Source organism: Salmo trutta, chromosome 27 (genome assembly GCF_901001165.1).
Source record: "Salmo trutta chromosome 27, fSalTru1.1, whole genome shotgun sequence".
Classification (NCBI taxonomy): Eukaryota; Metazoa; Chordata; class Actinopteri; order Salmoniformes; family Salmonidae; genus Salmo; species Salmo trutta.
In genome coordinates, this window is record NC_042983.1 from 2,848,788 (window position 1) to 2,870,127 (window position 21,340).

Here is a 21,340-nt window from a genome sequence, read left to right on the forward strand (position 1 = left end):
ACATCTGAATGATTCAGAGGACAACTGGGTGAACGTGTTGTGGTCAGATGAGACCAAAATGGAGCTTTTTGGCATCAACTCAACTCGCCGTGTTTGGAGGAGGAGGAATGCTGCCTATGAAACCAAGAACACCATCCCCACCGTCAAACATGGAGGTGGAAACATTATGCTTTGGGGGTGTTTGTCTGCTAAGGGGACAGGACAACTTCACCGCATCAAAGGGACGATGGACGGGGCCATGTACCGTCAAATCTTGGGTGAGAACCTCCTTCACTCAGCCAGGGCATTGAAAATGGGTCGTGGATGGGTATTCCAGCATGACAATGACCCAAAACACACGGCCAAGGCAACAAAGGAGTGGCTCAAGAAGAAGCACATTAAGGTCCTGGAGTGGCCTAGCCAGTCTCCAGACCTTAATCCCATAGAAGATCTGTGGAGGGAGCTGAAGGTTCGAGTTGCCAAACGTCAGCCTCGAAACCTTAATGACTTGGAGAAGATCTGCAAAGTGGAGTGGGACAAAATCCCTCCTGAGATATGTGCAAACCTGGTGGCCGACTACAAGAAATGTCTGACCTCTGTGATTGCCAACAAGGGTTTTGCCACCAAGTACTAAGTCATGTTTTGCAGAGGGGTCAAATACTTATTTCCCTCATTAAAATGCAAATAATTTTATAACCTTTTTGACGTGTTTTTCTGGATTTTTTTGTTGTTATTCTGTCTCTCACTGTTCAAATAAACCTACCATTAAAATTATAGACTGATCATTTCTTTGTCAGTGGGCAAACGTACAAAATCAGCAGGGGATCAAATACTTTTTTCCCTCACTGTACAGTGTGATGGGACAGACGGTTGATGTGCTGAAGGGGTTTCTGTGTTTGTATCGCTGCTGCTAAACTCCAACAACCCAAACAGCCTCTGCTATATGCTCCTTGGTGTGGAATTGATCAACTTTGGCGGTTTCCATTTTAATGCATACTGCAAGGAACTTTGCATTTACTTAATAAAAAAAACATTAACAGTATATGTCAATACCGTGTTTGTATTTTCTTGTGTTTTTTAAACTAGTGTCATGGGATCTTAAATGAGTGAGATGTGGATAGTGGAGTTTAAGGTCAGCTTGGATTGTTGTTGAGCGTTGCCTGCGCTCAGGCAGTTACTTAATCTTTGTATGTATAGGAGATCTATTGTGTACAATCCATGTCCTGTGCCTTTGCTGTATTGAACTGATTTATAATTACTGCAATCTAGCCAGCTCTGTGTGCTTCCTGCTCTTGTTGTCATTCTCAAAGCCTTCACAACAGGGTAGGGACTCTGGTACAATACGGGCACCGAGGTGCAAAGTGTAGGCAGTGGCACTCAGCTAGAGATACAATCCAGCACCATGGTAACCCAACAACAAAGTAAATTAGTCAAACATTGAATCAGCCCCTGTGTCCTCAGCCTCCTGTGGATTGGTGGGTGTGAGCCAGAGTGAAAAGCCCACAACTTCCTAATTAGCTGAATAGCTTGCCAGTCAGTAGTTTTTACTAGGTTGACCTTCCTACTGAGCAAGATATGTTGGGGCAGCAGCCAAAAAGTTTACTGCACTGATTTCTAACACATCTTAGATTTACATCGGCACATTGAAACTAGCAAAACTACTTGTGAAAGCTTACAAGCAACAAAATATATTGGGTGGAAGACAAGTCAAGTCCATTGTGTTGGAACGAACCATGGTCGTTGGGAAGAAGTTGGCCAAAGAGTCCCTGCTGCCGTCTGTGCTGGAGGATGATGACGCGGAGACGGAGAGCGAGAGAGCGCAGCTGGGTGGGATTGGGAGCCGACCACCCAGCAGACCCAGGAAAGCTTTCAGTAGGGGAAGTGTTGACAGACAGGTAAATGGGCAGGTGGATCTGGCTTGAAAGATAATAGTTGGAGGATATAGATTTGGTAGTGTGTCACTGGAAAATGTTTTTTTTTGTCACTTTCTTTTACTTTTGTCAATATCCACTTTGAGGGACACAGTCCTACTGGTTTTCTTGATTAGCCTCTGATTAAAAGGCATGAATAAATACCAGCGTACTACAGCGCTCAAGAGTTTGAGTTATGCAGCCCTGTACTTACAGTACATCTCTAATACAGGGATGGCTCCACTATTATTCTAAAACCAGCTGCTACAGTATGATCAGAGTGTCAATTCTTTGAGCCTCAGCCTCACTCTCCCATTCCCTGCTGCAGACAGTGATCCGGTCAGGGTCCGGCCGCCACTCTAGCCCTGAGGGGGAGGTGTCAGTCAGGAGTGAGAGAAAGGAGGATGAGGGGGAGAAGGAGGAAGAAGAGGGCAGTGGAGGTGGCGATGGAGACACACAGGAGAGGGGGAAGGAATGTGTCATCACAGCTTCAGATGAGGACTATGACACAGACTTGGAGCTGGGAGGTAGGTAGCACATCGTAGCGCTGCGTGTTCTTAATAAAAGAGAGAACGAGAGAAAGGTGGGTGAATCACAAGTTCTGATAAAGGGTGTACGAGAGCTAAGGGGCAGAGTGTGCGTGTGGTTTGCCACTCTATCTTGTCTCGAGGGAAGAGAAATGGCTAACTGATGAGTCATGTGTTTGACATTAACCGTTTCATCTCTGTTAGATCATCACACTTTCACATGCTCTTTCTGTTTGTATCTCTCTCTCGCTCTCTCTTTCTGGGAAGACATTGTTTACAATTTCATATTCTCTCTCACTCTTTCATAGAAAATAAACCTCATCTTATTTCTGAAGCCCCACTGTGATCATTTGATCATGTTTAGATCATGCTTTGAACATGAGCAACTGTCCCAATAAATCTCTCTCTCTCTTTCCATCTCTCACTTCCCCTCCCCCTCTTCGCTTTTCCTACTGATCAGTTGAAGGGATGGCAGAAACAAACACCTACACACACTCCTGCGCAAACATATATTCCTGTTCTGCATCTTAATGACTTCATCTAGGCTTTGTAGTAAGGCCTCTTTCACCATAAGTGAAGGCCATCTGGTACATGAATGAGCTAGAACCCACTACCCAGTCCCCAGACGTGGTGAAATCAACCGCAAGGGACTTTAACGACCAAAGTCACATTGACAGCTTAGAATGTCTCAGAGGGATATGTAGAGATGCCAAGTCCTTTAACTCAATGTTTTGATAGTGAGCGGCTCTGTTGGAGAAACGTGTGGCTGGTTTAGATCTGGGTTCAAATACTATTTGAAATCTTTCAAATACTTTGAGCGTTTGCTTTAGTTTGTCTGAAGTGCTCAGTGGAAGGAGTTTGCTGTGTTGGGACTATTCTATTGGTTACATTTTCAAGATGGCGCCGTACTGTATGGCTGCCATCTTGTGAGCTCTGACCCAACTATTTTGGCATTTATCTTTATTTATTTTGCACGGAATGCATCCGTTATCATTTATTATGCTCTAAAATAACTTTTGAACATCACGTTACTAACCTCAATTCTGGCTTCAACGTCCACTTCGACTCATCTGCCCTGGGCTCTTTGTGTAATTCAAGAGTAAACGTCAGCAAAAAACAGACAGGAGAGGGAGAACCCTGGGGAGATTAAGGTGAAGGGAAAACCGCCCACCTCTTCCCTCCATTCTATTGGCCAATTTCCAGTTCCTTGATAATAAGATGGATGACCTCCGATCGCAGATTTGCTTTCAACAGGACTCTCTGCCATTCTGAAGCATGGCTTTCAGACAAGATACCCCCAAGGCAATCCAGTTTGATGGATTCTCCATTCATCGAGCAGAGGATATTGGATTCAGGGAAATCGAGAGGGGGAGGGGTATGCCGCTTCATCAACAGCAAATGTTGTGCTGACTCTAGCGTCTCTAAGTCTTGACCCATTGTTAACCCATCTTGGAATATCCTTCTACCTACTGAGAGAGTTTTCAGCTGTTATCGTGACTGCTGTAAATATACCACCTCAGGACAAGAAAAACAACAAGCTAGTACTTAATGAACTGTACGAGGCTATAAACAAGCAGAAAACCTTGCCCCTGGAGGCTGCTTTCCTTGTTGCCGGTGAATTGAATTCTGCGTCATTAAGACACAATGCCCAACTTCCATCAACACATCTCCTTCACCGCTAGGGGTGATAAAGTCCTAGACCACTGTTACTCTACCCACAAACAAGCGTACAAGGCCCTCCCTTATCACCCCTTCGGCAAAGCAGATCATGACTCTATACTCCTGCTTCCTGTTTACAAGCAGAAGCTCAAACAGGAAGCACCCGTGATGCACTCCACTGAGAAATGGCCCTCTGAATCGGATGCTACGCTACAAGACTGCTTTGCTAGCGCTGATTGGAATATGTTCCAGGACTCCGCCAATAGCATCAACTAGCTAACCACCGCCGTCACCAGCTTCATTAGGAAATGCATCGCCAACGTTGTCCCCACAGTGAAGGTTCGCCGCTTCCCCAATCAAAAGCCCTGGATTAACACTGAGGTTGGTGCTAAACTAAAGGACAGGGCTACCGCACACAGGGCTATTGCAGCAAACCCCGAGGCTACGGCTCAGGATACGAACAAGTACAAGATGTCCCGCTGCAATCTTCGCAGAGCCATCAAACAAGCAAAACGACAATATAGGAACAAGGTAGAATCCTATTACACAGGCTCAAACGCCCACTGCATGTGGCAGGGGCTACAGTCCATTACGGATTACAAAGGAAGACCCAGCCTTGATCTGCCCAACAATGCCTCTCTACCAGACAAACTCAATGCATTTCATGCACACTTCGACAAATACAACACAGAGCTGTGCATGTGGATCCCCGCTGACCCAGGGGACTGGGTGATCTCGCACTCTGAGCCCGACATGAGTAAGGTTCTTAATCAGGTCAACGCTCGTAAGGCGGTGGGTCCGGACAGTATCACAGGGAACGTTCACAGACCATGCGCAGAACAGCTGGTAGGCATATTCACGGTCATTTTCAACCTCTCCTTGTCCCAGTCTGTGATCCCCACGTCTCAAGCTGAGGCGTGGGGATCACAGGCTACCTGCTACAGGCTACCTGCTACAATGACTACCACCCTGTAGCACTCACATCTGGAATCATGAAGTGCTTTGAAAGGTTGGTTATGGCACACATCAACTTCATCATCTTAGACACCCTAGACCCACTCCAATTTGCATACCACGCCAACAGATCCATAGACGAGGCAATCTCAATTGCACTCCACACTGCCCTAGCCCACCTAGATAAGAGGAATACCTATGTGAGAATGCTGTTAATTGACTAGAGCATAGTCCCCTCCAAACTCGTCACCAGGCTTGGGACCCTGGGACTGACCACCTCCCTCTGCAACTGGATCCTGGACTTCCTGATGGACCGACACCAGGCAACATCACTTCTGCCATACTGACCCTCAACACGGGGGCCCCGCAGTGGTATGTGCTTAGTCTCTTCCTGTACTCCCTGTTCACCAACACCTGCATGGCCACGCATGACTCCAACATCATCATCAAGTTTGCTGATGACACAATCACCGGCGAGAATGACACAGCCTACAGGGAGGAGGTCAGTGACCTGGCAGAGTGGTGCCAGGAAAATAGTCGCTCCCTCAATGTCAGTAAGATCAAGGAGCTGATTGTGGACTACAGGAAATGGGTGGGGGGCTGCAGTGGAGCGGGTCGAGAGCTTCAAGTTCCTCGGTGTCCAAATCACTAAGGACTTAAAATGGTCCACACTCACGCAAACAGTGCTCAGGAGGTTGAAAAGATTTGGCATGGGCCCTCAAATCCTCAAAAATGTATACAGGAACTTGACTGGCTGCATCAATGCTTGGTATGGCAACTGCACCCCCCTTGATTGCATGGCACTACAGATGGTGGTGTGGACAGCCCAGTACATCACTGTGGTTGAGCTCCCTGCTGTCTAGGACCATATGAGTCAGTGTGAAAGGAAGGCCCAGGAATTTGTTGAAGACTCCAGCCACCCAAGCCATGGACTGTTGTCACTGCTTCCGCACAGCAAGCGGTACCAGAGCAACAAGTCTGACACCAACAGGCTCCTGAACAGCTTCTATCCCCAAGCCATAAGACTGCTAAATAGCAAACAAAATGGCTACATGGACTGTCTGCACTGACCCTTCTATTTAATTTTGTATTTTGCACTGACTCTATGCACACTCACATACTCACTCTACACACTCACTCGTTCACACTGACACTCCAATACACACACACTTAATTTGCTCACACACATAACACGCACACACAATCCTGCTGAATCTACACACATATACACACACTCACATAGAAACATCATATATGCTGCTGCTACTCTGTTTATCGTATGTCCTGATGCCTAGCCACCTTACCCCTAAACATATCTACCCCTACCACTCCAGTATCCCTTCATGTTATAAATATGGTATTTGCACTGACCATGGAACTGACCCTGTAGCTTACTTACCTTCTTCTACTTCTAGTGTGTTTTTATTCTACTTAAAACTTGAGACATTGTGTCAGGCAAGTTCATTCAAGCCCAGCTAAAGTATATATATTGTGTCTGCTTGGTTCTCTTGCAGATGTGAGGGAGGCGTATGACCCGACGGGCCAGACTCAATACAGGGAGGCGTGTAGAATGTTCAACGTAGTCCCTGTATCCTATTTCCTCAAACACATGGGCAACACTGAGCTGACCATGATGCACCATGGCCTAGGGCCTCAGGTAAGACTGACCAGGCCAGTGCCCTGTTTAATAATGCAAAAATGTTCCCTTCCACGGTCTCTCCCTCATGGTCTCCTCCTCCAATAAGCTTTGAGAGCGAAGCAAGGAATTGAGCAAACATGGATGGAGGAAGCAAGGATTTTACATAATTAATTGACCAGTGCCCTGTTTGAATAATGTAAACATGTTCCCTTTCTTCTCCTTCCTTACAGATTATGTTCATTTTCAGTGGTTACTGATTTTACCGAATGTTTAACGGTGAAAGGAGGGTTTCCAGCATGTTGCTTTCACCAGTCCAATCAGATCAGATCAGTAATGCGGGATGGGGGGAGTCGATTCAGTTACTCTTTACTTAACTCTGTATCATTAAGGCTACATAACACTATGAATATACAGTATGTATGGCATAACCCGTTCCAGCATTTGTAACAAAACAGGTTTTGACGATTGACTTTTGGCTACATAGCGATGAGAAAAACGGTATTCGGTTTAGCTAATTATCTAGATTAAAACTAGCCAACTAGTTTAGCTATGTAATGTTCTGTGTTATACTGTAACTGAAGTCAATTGTCAGGACTTCGGTTACGCCTCCCTCCGTGTGACCTCTGCTGTGTCATTATCCTGACAGAATTATGAAGCCTTTACTACAGAAGATTCAAGTGAAACATTACCTTGCAGCTGTGCACTTAAAACAGCTCTGAAAAACCACAGTAGCCAGCCAGCTTGTTATCTAATTGCTAAGTAGATAGTCGTATGTTCTGGATACTGTTTAACACCAAATGTACTGATACGGCTGGCTGACTGGAGCCTGAAGCTAAGGTAAAAGGCATCTTTCATATCATCTGCACAGCCATGTACTCTCTCTTTAGCCAGGCAAAACTATCATTTCTTAGACTGTCTCATTCCCTGAACCCACGCCTCCCTCCGTGTGACCTCTGTCTGCTTCATTAGTCTAAACCATGGAGCATCTCTTTTGTTATTAAACTGAGCAACCAAAGCCTAGCAGATATGAGAGGTCCTTCAATAAAGAACAAGGTCATTCTGGCACCCATTAGATGTGTGGGGTGTTTTCATAATAGGTACCTGGTAAAAGAGACAAAAACCCACACATACAGGCACACACCTGCTCTCGAGAGCACATCCTCCTATTTTCATTTTTTTTAAAGAGGGGGGAAAAACAACAGGAGACGAAAGAGAGAGAAAAAGAGAAAAGAGAGCGAGAAACAAACTAAATAGTCTTTGTGTGAAATGTGTTCTGTAGGGCACCAAAGCACTGGCGGTTTCCTTGGTAACCAACACTTCCCTCCTAAAGCTGAACCTCAGGGATAATTGCATGGAAGGGACTGGCGGGGCTGCCATGGCCGAGATGTTAAAGGAGAACTGTTACATCACAGGTGGGCACTCCTCCAACCTCCAATCCGGGGCCCAGGGGACTCAGGAAGGCGGCGGTGCCACCCACACCCATCCGCGCACCGACCTCACTCACTGCCATCCTTGTCGTGCCTCGACACCTAGGGACCTATTTAATATTCAGTCAGTGTCTAGCTAGCAGCAAGCTCCGTACACAGTTCATGATCCAAGGGAGAAATTGTTTCACCGCTGAGTGTGTCATTAAATCCACAACCACAATTCCAATGGTCCTAATTCAGAACTAATAAATGTCATTCACCATGCCTTAATGACACTGCTATTAGAATAATAGGTTAACTGCTGCCAACGAAAGTGGAATGTGATGCTTTAAGATTGTATCTCACCTGAACAAAGCTGGCAGATGACTCATTAGATTACATTAGATTTTAAACATATAGCTTTGATGAGAGGACAAATTGGTTTCAACAAATACAAATCAATTGAATAATCTATAATGTGGCAGGCAGACAACATTACAATAGGATGAATACATTAATGACAACCTATACCATATAAGAGGATAGGACAGATACTCACAAACAACAACTAACAGCTCAACCTTCTGCTCTACTCTAACCCTGTATGACAGACCTCTCTGTGACCTGTGTGTCTCCTTCTCAGAGGTGGACCTGGGGGAGAACAGGCTGGGGGAGTGTGGTGCCCAGACCCTGTCTAGTATGCTGCTGGAGAACACCACACTGGTCTCACTCAACTTGTCCGGGAACGAGCTGGCTGACCGGGCCGCACAACACCTGGCCCAGACCCTGACCTCCAACACCAAGCTGGAGACCCTAGACCTTAGTCACAACACCATAGGAGACGCAGCAGGTAGGGTTTGGACACATTGTGTGTGTGTGTGTGTGTGTGTGTGTGTGTGTGTGTGTGTGTGTGTGTGTGTGTGTGTGTGTGTGTGTGTGTGTGTGTGTGTGTGTGTGTGTGTGTGTGTGTGTGTGTGTGTGTGTGTGTGTGTGACCTTAGCCACAACATGATGGGAGACACAGCAGGTACAGTAGGGGGGTTGTAGTAGTGTGTCTATCTAACCCAAACCCTGGACTTATACCTCAACATACAGTACATTCCAATATAGGCTCTAAACAACATGACATCTTCCTATTCTTGGATGAGGATTTTATTTCCATTCAAGAAGTTAATTTCATTGAAGGTCTCAGAGAAATTACAGTTATTTTTCTAAAGAATACTGGATAACAGCCTCCACTCTACAGTCACCTCTGGTATAGTTCACAGCACTTGCATATTAGATAAACAAATTCATGTAATCCACTATTACTCCCAACAAAAGTGAATCACTTCAATTTCAAGCTCTAAATGCCCTAATCAATCGCTCAAATGTATCAGTTTATCGCTATCCAGTGGGGCGTAGAAAACATTTCCAGACAACTGAAACCTGTTCCAGACAACTGAAAAGACTGCAGCCAGTGAGTTTATGAAACACACAGATACACATACACACGGACACACACTGGTGGTGACATACTGATGCAGAGCGGCTAGACACAGACCACATATTTTGTAGCAGATTGTGGCATTCAAAGGTCAAGAAATCTCCTTCATTATGAGCCCACTCAATTAGGATGTGGTCGTGGATGAGATTTGTAACAAAAACCTTTACCTGACGCAGAGTAAATGACAAACCAGACCGTGGGGCTAAAAGACAAGGTCTGAGAAATTAAATATATTTTAATATATACTTTTTTACAATACAAAAAATTCAAATAATATACTTCAAATACGAGAAGTATTTTTCTAGTATATCTGAAGTATTCTACAATTATAATATCATTACACTTCCATACACTTATTAAAAGTGTACTTTATATTTATTGTCTTTTAGTATACTATAAATGTACAATAAACTTAAACACACTCATTAAAACTGTACTTAAATTTCAAACGCTTTAATTGTAATTTATTATATTAATTGAAAATACACTTTGAAAATACACACTGTTTTTAAGTTGAAGCATTGATTTTTTTAATGAAACTCGATGAGTGATCAAGTACACTAAGTAGACAGTGCCTTGCAAAAGCATTCCTACCCCTTGGATTCCTTCACATTTTACTGCGTTACAAAGTGGCGTTAAAATTGATTTAACTGTCATTTTTTGTCAACAACGAACTCAATATACTCCGCAATGTCAAAGTGGAAGTAAAATAATAAAAAATAAGATTAATACAAATTAGATTAGAACTAAAATATAGTCATTGCATAAGTATTCAGCTCCTTTGTTAAGGCAAGCCTAAATTACTGCAGGGGTAAAATTTGGCTTAACAAATCACAGAATACGTTACATGGACTCTGTGTGAAATAATAGGGATTGACATGATTTCTTCATGACTAACCCTTCCTCTGTTCCCCATACATACAACATCTGTAAGGTCACTCAGTCAAGTATTGAATTTCAAGCACATGTTCAACTACAAAGACTGGGAGCCTTTCGAAAGCATCCTAAAAAGGGCAGTGATTGGTAGATTGGTAACAATATCAAATCAGACGTTGAATATCTCTTTAATAAGGTCAAGTTAATAATTATGCTGTGGATTATGTATTAAACGACCCAGACACATCAAAGACAGTAGGACCTTCTGAATTGAGCTGCAGCACGGGAATGAAACTGCTCAGGGATGTTACCATGAGGCCATTGGTGATTGTAAAACAGTTACAGAGTTCAATGGCTGTGATGGGAGAAAACTGAGAATGAATCAACAACATTGTAGTGACTCCACAAGAATAACTTCAATGACAGAGTGAAAAGAAGAATACAAATATACAGAATAAAAATATTCCAAAACATACATATTGTATGTAACAAGGCACTAAAGTAATATTGTTAATATTAGATCATGTTTACATAACCTACATTATTCATCTCATATGTATATACTGTAAGCCATACCATCTACTGCATCTTGCCATCTTGATGTAATTAGATGTATCACTAGCCATTTTAAACAATGCCACTTTATATAATGTTTTCATAACCTACATTACTCATCTCATATGTATATACTCTACTCTATACCATCTACTGCATCATGCCATCCTGATGTAATGTATCACTAGCCACGTTAAACAATGCTGCTTTATATGTTTTCATACCCTACAATACTCATCTCATATGTATATACTGTACTCCATACCATCTATTACATTGCCTATGCCGTTCGGCCATCACTCATTTATATATTTTTATGTACATTTTTGTATTCATTCCTTTACACTTGTGTGTACAAGGTAGTTGTTGTGGAATTGGTAGATTACTTGCTAGATATTACTGCATGGTCGGAACTAGAAGCACAAGCATTTCGCTACACTTGCATTAACACCTGCTAACCATGTGGCTCGTTTGGCTCAGTGCACCAAAAAGAGCCAGCTCTATTGGCTCCCAAACGGTTCCTTAAAAAAATATACTTTGTGTTTTTTCAAGTTGAACAGTTTAAAAAATGATTGGTGTTAAAACAATTCTAATTAAATTATTAAATGAAATCATACTCTACCTTAACAACAATGTATTTAAAAATGCATTTGTTAGTTATGAAAAAGAACGCTATTAAACATTTGCATTTAAAGTATAACTTTTTAATGTATATAAACAAAGTGCACATAAACCTAACAATTCAAAATGAATACAATCTGAACAGCATAATAGAATATTGCACCATATCAAAGAAAAATTAATAACAATTTGCAAAACTGCAGCATCCCACAAATTGAAATAAATGTAAAAAATAAGGAGGCTATTTCACATGTGCATTTAAAGTATAACTTTTTTAATGTATATAAACAAAGTGCATATAAATCTAACCATTCAAAACGAATACAATCTGAACAACATAATAATAGAATATTGCACCATATCAAAGACAAATAAATAACAATGTGCAAAACTGCTGCATCCCACTTAAAACATTCAACTGATCCCTCTTTTCTCTCTCTTCTTTAGTGCCATGTTATAACCAGCAGCACACAGCAATGCTGACCATATTTTGCTTTTATGAGAGATTTTCATTCAGAAATGCAAGCTACCTCACTTCAGGGGCTGATGCGGTTTCTTCTCTCAGTAATTATTTGTCCCGTTTTCAAGAAGACCCTCTCAGAGGGAACGGATGTGGCCACTATGCAGAGTCTCCCTGTCATGACTTTAGTAAGACGTGGGTAGACAGAGGCCTTGTTCTTCCACCAGCTCAGAGGATCTGCAGACCTTTGGAGGAGGGGCTCCTCCAAATAGGATCGGACCTCCATTATGGCATCTGCTGAGGGATTCCTTCGTGCTGCATCCCCAGTTGCTCTCTCGTCAAACGGCAGATGTTTGTGGCACTACTGCTGGTGCTTCTGCTCCATCTGATCCCTCTTCTTCCTGTTGCCCTGGTGCCTGAGCCAGCTGACTGCTGGGGCTGTCCCTCCCTGCTGCTGAGGTTATTCTTTGAAGAGCCTCATCAATCGCTCTGGCATCACTGAAGGCTAACTTGTTAAACCTGGGGTCAAGTGCAGCAGATTCTGATAGCACGTGATTATATTCCATTCTGTGGAACTTTCTGTCCATTGATGAACAAAGGGTGTCCATCAACTCTGTCACATGTCCTGTGGTTACATTTGCTTCTCTCTGGCGGCTGGCTGTGATTCGCTGCAGACCCTTACACAGGAGTATCATTTTTGAGTCTGTCACGTAGCTGAAAAGAGAGAACAGTAACTTGTTGGTTCATGTTTTGTCTACTGATACTACATTCTCATCTACTGCTGATATACATATATAATACTGGATTAAATAATGTAGTAATAACTGCACCTCTCTCCACTGATCTCCACAGTGACCTGCTCAAAGGGTTCCAGGACTCTGCACACCTCCTCCACCACCTCCCATTCCTCTTGGGTCAGAGCATCAACAGGTGCATTGACGATGGTCAGGGTAGAGATGATGGCATCCTTTGACTCAAGAAACCGCTTCAAAATATAAAATGTTGAATTCCACCTTGTAGTGCAGTCTTGTTTAGGCCTCAGCTCAGGCATCCTCATCTGGTGTTTTTCAGCACCTACTGTGCTCCTGTGGAAGTATTCAACAGCTGCTTTCACTTTGTCCACAGTGGGCTTCATCACCTTCAGAGCATCTCTTACAATTAGGTTGATTGTGTGGGCAAGACATGGATGATGGGTCCATTTAAACATTTTCATGGCTTTGGTTATGTTAGCTGCATTGTCGCTAACACAACAGACCACTTTTCCATCTACTTGCCATTCTCTGGCCACTCTCAACAGTTCCTCTGCCAAGTTTTCTGAGGTGTCTGTTGCTGAACTCAAAGCAGTCCAGAAGACAGCTAGACATCGAAAAATCTTCAATGAAGTGACATGTAACTGACGTGTAAGAACTTGATGTCCAGCAGTCAGTGTTAAGGCAAACTGCAGTAGCTTTTTGGACTCTTTCCCGCACTGAAGCTTGTGTGCTCTCGTACAGTTGTGGAATAAGTGATTTTGAAAGGGTTTTCCTGCTTGGAATTGTGTACATTGGATTTAGACTATTGCTATAATTTCTAAAACCTCTGTCCTCCACGATTGAAAATGGTTGGAAATCGGTGGCAATCATTTTAGCCAATGCAATATCAATTTGGCCTTGTTTTGCTACAGACAGACTTTGGCATAAACCGGTCCATAGAAGACTGCGTTGCTGTGGGTTGCGGAGTAGGCCTACTTGACTGAGTGGATACATCTCCATGTGTGGAGGTGCTGGCTCCACCACTATCACAAGCAGGCCCGCTAGTTTCTCAAAGCTCTGCTACAGCTAGCTTCACAGTTGGGTGCACAGTTTGCATATGCCGGTGTAGGTTGTGAGTAGAACCGGCTTTATATGAGATTTTGTTTTGTCAAATTGTACACTGCTCTAACATTGTCTACATTATTAAAATGCATCCAAATGCTACTGTGCTTCAGACTCATTTTCCAGCTGTTGTTTTCACAGCTGTCCTTCCTCTCTCTCCTCGGCTGCTAAGTGTGTGACTGAGTGAGTTGGCTCGGCCCTCCCTCACGCATCTTTGGTTCATTGGTTGACACTGCGTGTCTGATTGACAGGGACAACAGGTGAGGCTGTTAGTCTGAGCAGACAGTCAGAACGAATGTGTGCGCTTGAGCATTTAGGCCTATATTATTTTATTTCTTTTTTCGTTCTTTAAATGAGTTGATTCTATTCATTTAAATCTTTTGATTATTCATATCTTAATTTGTGTATATTTTTATAAGTAGATTTGGCTCTTCTGATACGTTCACCTCTTAGAGCCGACTCGTTTGCATCACTAATTTGTTGCTATGGCCACAACTGCTTCAATCAAGGTAACCTTTACGTGACTAATTACAATAGCTGATGTGGTTAATAAGTGGAAGTGTAGTTGTATAAGAATACTTGAAATACATTAGAAATACACTTTTGATGTAAAGAAAATACAGGAATTCTAATTCAAATACCATTTTAGTATAATTCTAATTCTTGAGAAATATACATAAAATGTTTTTTTTCCACTTGGGAAGTGTCTTCCAAGTGTGGGTGGAGGGGGTAGTGTGTGTGTTCGTAACATCTTCACTATCTCTTCTAAAATGATCAGTGTGTATTAGTTTTGAATCAAACACTCATATCAGACACTTAGTACTCTTCCCATCACTGATTTAATAAATTATATATAATTTTCTCATACATTGTGATCGTTGTCATAGGAACACCAGTCTTGAATATTGACCCATGATGATTAACAGTGTCAATGAAGATATACTGACATTTTATTCGTTTTTCTTGACTGTTATTGCCTTTCCACAGAGCAGAATTAGGTAAATAGAGAGCCATCACTGTCTATAACAGTGAATTATACGTGTTGAAAGGAGATATGATCATTGTGATAGAAATGCATTACTCCTCAATGAGGATAATCCACTCTCTTGGGGTGCATCTCCGTTTAAAGTGGCATTCTTCTCCTTCTCTCCTTTCCTTCATATACACTGACAGAAAAGAAAGGTGGACAGGTGAAAGCAAATTCCTGGTAGTGGTAGGGATCCACCATATTGCTTCCAGGTGACAAGAAGAGGAGACAAGGGGGACACATAAAATTGAGGAGAGCTTATTTTTCTCTCATCAGGTCAGGTCCTGGGACACGCTATCGCTGAGAACACAGGGCTGAAATCATTGAGTCTGGCCTGGAACTGTATACGTGGGAAAGGAGCGGTGGCTTTGGCTAAAGGCCTTGGGGTAAATCATATAACATAGTGTACATGTTATGAAATCTAGGTCTAGTACATAGATAGGTATCTGTTGATTTCAGGCGGCTTTGCAGTAATATGCCTAGTCCTCACTTTGTGAATGCCAGAGACTAACACAAGACGTAATAGCCTTTATAATAGATCATTTCAACCCATTTATACAGTATGAAATTTGAGAAAAATGTGCTTTTCATCTATTAACCTCTTGTGGACAGACGTACAAGCTCTGGCGCTAGATTTTGGTTCTGGGTTGCCGAGATAACATCTACAGTATCTGATCTTGTTCAAATGATTTCATGAAACACTAAATGAGCTCAGTTAAATCAGATATTCTGTTCCGGAGTACTGTGAAATGGTTTGTAATAATACCATTCACTTGTAATGTCCCAGGCCAACATATTCCTCAGAACACTGGATCTGTCTTATAACGGCCTGGGTAAGGATGGAGCCGTAGCTTTAGGAGAGGCTCTCAAAGACAACAACACTCTAGAGGACCTCAATATAAGGTACAAAGGTTTTTGCCTGTATTTGCTTGTTATGCTTATACACTTTTCTCAATTAACATTAAAAGTTATTAAACAGATGGTCCTTATATAGGCAGCATGGTATGGCATATGGCTATTTATTTAGACGGATGACTACCTATTGAAGTTTGTTTGCAAAACTTTCTACATGATAACTGCTATCATATCAAAATGCAAAGATGTCCTTTGAAAGGCAACAGTTTTATATTGCTTGCCTCACACCCCCAACACTTATTGTTTTTTTTATATCTCCCACAGTAACAATCGAATACCCCCTGAAGGTGCGATCCGCTTCACCATGGGCCTCAAAGTAAACAAGACAATAAAAAAACTCAATGTAAGTCAGAAAAGAGATTGGCTGCAGTTTGGAAAGCAGTGGGGAATATGCGTGAGGGAGAAATTGGTAAAAGTGGGATAGAATGGCTCATCACTATATTTTTCAAGATAAACACCCAAAAAGCAGCCTCAAAAACGAGGTTGTAGAAAGACAAAAAAATTATAAAATTTGATACTAGGTCTATTAATATCTGCCAGTGTTATCTTTTGTGATTCTATGTTAATTGACCTGCCTTTGGTCAGATGGGGAGGAATCCTATACAGACTGCCGGGTGTTACGGAGTCCTGAAAGCAATCCAGGGAAACCCAGAATCAGCTATGGAGTGCCTGGACTTTTCTGTAGGTCATGGATTTTCACTTGTGTTATTTTCACTTGGATGAATAACCCTTTCACAACACACCACCTACCTATTGATGCAAAGCCACTCACCTGATAATGTGTGCCTCTGTCTCTCTGTACACTATAACCTCTAGGACATAACAGTGAATCAGGACTTTGAGGATTTGTACGTTGCCTTAACAGACATATTCCCAAACATCAGAGTCAAACATGGAGGAAGAATCAACACATTCAGAAAACCAAAGGCCTAAGTGAGAGGTTTTCCATTTGATTACTTTGCATTACCAAGCAACTACCCAAAGTCTATATTGTTTTTGCAAAGCAAAGCAGTGAAACATTACAATGGTTTGTTCTATTAGAGAGAATCACCAACCATGAAGGGAGTCTAAATAAAACAGGTTAATAAGTTGTTAGACTAATACAATTTTGTTTTTATTTTTTTATTTCCTTAGTGGCCTGGTTTGACCCATCAAGAGGAGATATTTTCTTCAAGACAGCAAAGTATCTGGAATATCAGATGTTTATGAAATCTAGGTGAATTGAATGCACAATGCATTGACAACCTTCCTCACCTACAGCACCAAGACAACTTGTCAATTGTACTGAAGAACTACAGGACTTGTACTTTACATCTTAGTGCTTGTGGAAATGTGCACAAAATTTTTGGGAACATCACGATCTGTATAAATTATATATTGCTTTCACATCCTATCTGTACTGTGTGCATTTCTATATGGTCTATGTTGGACAATGTGTACAGATAATAGGGCCTACCCACCAGACCATCACACTCATATTTTCAACCTGGACTCAGGGGTAGACGTTATATAGTAAACATAATCCTGGGCACTCCAATTATGGTGTGAATGTTATTTGTAATTAGATAGAGAAAATCGGACCTCTCTGAAATGAAAATGGATGGCCATCCTTTCAGCGAAGTTTATTTTACCTAAACCCTCCCCGAACGCTTGAAAAAGAACAAGTAACCCTCCCCTATACCCAAAAGAATAATGAAAACATAAAGTGGATAGCAAAGAGCATCCTTACCCCACTTCTTGGACAGACCAGAGCCTTAGATATGCCATTATAATACCACACAAATGACTGAAATTACAGGCTAAGAATGGACAGAGAGATAGGCCTGTGTTCATCTTATCATATTCCTCCAATGCCAAATCAGTATGTCTTATTTGCAACGAAACTCTCCCTGTTTGCAAATAATGAAATCAGAAATGTCATAAGGAATCTGAGCATGGTAGTTTCAAAAGTTAGGTCTACCTTTCCACCCCAGACAGTAGGCCTACCGACACAGAAAAATGGAAGCCTTAACTGCTGGCGACTCTTCTTCCTTGGCTTAACCCAACAGAGGTAACAAGTGTTTTCTTAAAGCTGTCTGGGTTTAAACATCTTCTATTGTACAGAATGTAAATAGCTTAATCAATTGATAGGGACAGAATTAGATTACTTCCCAAGCAACCATGTTTTGTCTCCTCGGCTATAGAAGATTGTAGCTCAGCCTCTGAATGTCAAAGAAATTAAACAATGATATCCACCATATGCATTGGATTCATGTCTTTTCGGTGTATTTTACAGCTTGTTTCTAGCATAAAGCATTGCGGACCAAAGCGCTGTTATTGATCACTTCATAACATTTTTTGCAAAATCTTAAGCTAACAATGTGCCTGTGCTTTTTGCATTTTCTTTTATAAAAGGTGGCATACCCTCTCATACCCCGTCAATTCGAGTCCTAGTTTTAACTTAACAGCCCGTCACTGACATGGAATTTAGGCTATTTGAAGAGTGCATGGTGGGTGGAGGAATTGGCCAACAAATCTACGTATGTCAAAAAGAAAGGAAGACTAAGGCACTCTTCATACAGTTAATTAAAATACCTTTATTTGTATGGCATGTTCAATGGAAACAAAGATTAAAAACTCGTGGCCTTCGTCAATGTCCTCTTTTGAACAGCTTTTTCCAATCAACCCTGATTTGAAGACGGAGTGATTAATTGGACAACACCTAGTAAGCGATACTATACATATAAAAAAGTTCAATACTGTAGATATGTTATCAAAATGCAAATCAATGCTAGAAGCATCAACCCCTATAAAAGTAGTTCTAACCTTGAATATGAGTGGGCAAAGTGGTAACAATAGGAGAGCCATCAATTTTATAGTGCACTAGATCACAGCAAAGATGGACCACCGCAGTCTAAACATAGCTGAGGGCAATAGAGCAATATGTCCACTAGATGACAGCAAAGGGGCTTCTCACGACCCTACAGGAAAGGTGAGAAATCAATATCTTGATTTAAACCAGGGTAATTAGTGGCCTGTAGTTTTTAAATCCAAAAACGTTCCCTTTGGTTTAGCTGTTTAAGACGGTCCCCTTTTCTGATTGAGGCCGAAACATGATCAATACCCATAGCTTGTAGGGAGGCAGGGTCGCCATGATGTAAGGACTTGTAGTACCTTGGCATAGGTTAGTCTTCGTTGCCTACACGTATGGCCTACTTGTGTTCCTCTAAGCGGTCTTGAAGGCATCTCTTTGTCTGTCCAATGTAGAACACCTTGCACTGTGGACATTCCAATCTGTAGATGACATGAGTGGTTTTGTAGTTAATGAAATGCTTAAGTTGATACTCCATTTTAGAAGTTGTGTCAACAAAATACTTTTTCTGTGCAATATTTCTGCAATGGTTGCACTGGTTGCATTTAAAAGAGCACCTGGGTTTGTGGTCTAGCACAGTTTTTTGAGAGTCACCAGGAAGGTAGCTGTGGACTAATTTGTCCCTTAGACTAGGACACCTCTGGGAAGACTTTGCATAGTAGCATATCACTTTGGATGATTCCCCAATTATTTTTTATGATTATTATAATGTTCTCTGCTTCAGTGCTATATTTTGTAATGTAGTACACTCTCTCTGGTGCATCACGAGGCACTCCCCTTCGCAACAAGTTCTGTCTGTCAAGTCATCCGGCCCTTATACCTGCAGCTTACAGGGCCTGAGCGCTGTAACCCCAGTTCAAGAAGCGATTCTCCAATTCAGCAGATTTGACACTGCAGTCTGTTTCCTGATCGCAAATTCTGCAGATTCTTTGGAATTGGCCATATGGAATGGTCTCTTTTAGCCTTTTCGGGTGAAAGCTGTCTGCCATCTGTAGGCTTCCTAAAGATTGTGTGTAAACAATCTTTGTTATTTTTACTGATGTCGAGGTCCAGAAAATGAATGTTATCCTTGCTGTACCACATAGTTAGTTTGATGTTAGGGTTAATGCTGTTAAGGTATTGGTGGAATAAAATAAGTTCCTCTTCTGAGCAAGACCAGAACAGGCAAACATCATCAATATAGCATCCCCACCATATAATCCAGTCAAAGAACAGTTTATTTTAGAAGGATCCAAATTAAGTCATTTACCTAAGTACGTACAAACCAGTGTAAGAAGGGCTGTAGCAAGCTCCCATGGCACATCTTTTGACTTGTTTAAATCTACGTATGTACTGTATACTGTATAGCAGCCTACAGCCTAATTTCATCTGTCAAACAAGTGCATTCTCGTAATTTGGGGTTCAACAAGGATTCTTCTAAGATCCTCAAAGTTCTTTGAAGAACCTTAGGGTTCCTAGCTCTGAAAAGGAGGTGGGATTCATTGAGGAACCTCCTTAGTTGGTGGGGGTTCTTGCAGGAACCTAACTGCCCAAATGAAACATTTCAATTTGAGAGGACAGCAGGTGCAGGCACTTAACTGAAAAATGTAAAGGTCTCCTCAATTTATGGTAAGTTGTGTCCCTTATATGATCTAAATTGATATTGTTTTATGATGATGATACCATCTATCTTTTCATATTTGTGCCAATCTTTCGAAAACAGAAAATGGACACAATTCAATGGATATCAGTCAACAAAGAGGTAAGAATATGCAGGCTATAACAATATGTTAAGGCTAGCTGTATTGCGTGCAGATGACTGAATTGCTCACTTTTGTGTCTGTGTTCAGATGAGGAGGCATACACAGGTATGTCAACTGGTATTGGTATGTTATGTAGATCACATTTACCATCCTGCTCCCTTACCTCTTCAATGAATATCCCATAGGCCTCTTCATTATGGACAAGGTATGTGTATGAAAACCATGATCAAAACAGTTTTGCTTTTTTATTCACATTCACCACAAAAACCAAGGTATGAATTCTGTTATGTGCATGTTTTGTTAATCATCTGTATAATTACAATTTTTTGAATTCACAGACTTCACCCTCCCTACACATCTGATGAATATAACAGGAAACCTGTTCGATCACCATGCACTGCAAAATCATTCTGGCTATGGATGCGGAGAACATCAATACATTAATATCAACACACCAGAGGATATACCAATTGGTCTTGGGGCTCTGCTGGGAGTTTACCTCATTTTTTTGGTTAATTGTGCTTTGCTACTAAAATCATAATAAGAACTAAAATATTGTGTTATTGTTATTGTTATGCATATTATTATTAATACTACTACTACTACTAATAATAATAATAATAACCGGGGTAGTTAAAAAATGTACCCCAAAAGGTTCTTCAAAACGTTCTTCAAAGAACTTATATAGTTTCAATTTGAAGAACCTCTAAAGGAATCTCCAGGAACCTTTTCTTTTTAGAGTGTAGGCTTGTCCGCACACAAGATTTTACATTTTGTGGACTAGACCGAATAAAAAAAATAATTCTGAAGAATTCTTTGACTTTCCTGAAATGCCACTGTAGGCCTAGACAGCACAGCATTGGTTAGGCAGCACAAAAAAG

The 21,340-nt window shown here is 41.6% G+C and overlaps 1 protein-coding gene across 1 annotated transcript; it reads left to right on the forward strand.

Moving 5' to 3' along the window:
- Window positions 1–1,543: 1,543 nt before the first annotated feature.
- Window positions 1,544–18,581, forward strand: lrrc74b (leucine rich repeat containing 74B). The gene is made up of 11 exons (XM_029716324.1): window positions 1,544–1,874; window positions 2,218–2,416; window positions 6,544–6,686; window positions 7,948–8,080; window positions 8,718–8,924; window positions 15,228–15,337; window positions 15,739–15,854; window positions 16,131–16,209; window positions 16,452–16,547; window positions 16,683–16,799; window positions 17,001–18,581. Exons 1-10 carry the CDS (start codon window positions 1,713–1,715, stop codon window positions 16,797–16,799), a joined length of 1,362 nt encoding a protein of 453 aa, XP_029572184.1. The 5' UTR covers window positions 1,544–1,712; the 3' UTR covers window positions 17,001–18,581.
- Window positions 18,582–21,340: the final 2,759 nt, after the last annotated feature.

What these genes read in the sequence shown, in the direction of transcription:
- lrrc74b (XM_029716324.1), top strand. Translation starts at nt 1,713, where the DNA reads ATGGTCGTTGGGAAGAAGTTGGCCAAAGAGTCCCTGCTGCCGTCTGTG. An exon ending in CTTTGGCTAAAGGCCTTGGG is followed by an intron (nt 15,338 to 15,738) that starts GTAAATCATATA and finishes GTAATGTCCCAG; the next exon opens with GCCAACATATTCCTCAGAAC. An exon ending in TGGAGTGCCTGGACTTTTCT is followed by an intron (nt 16,548 to 16,682) that starts GTAGGTCATGGA and finishes TATAACCTCTAG; the next exon opens with GACATAACAGTGAATCAGGA.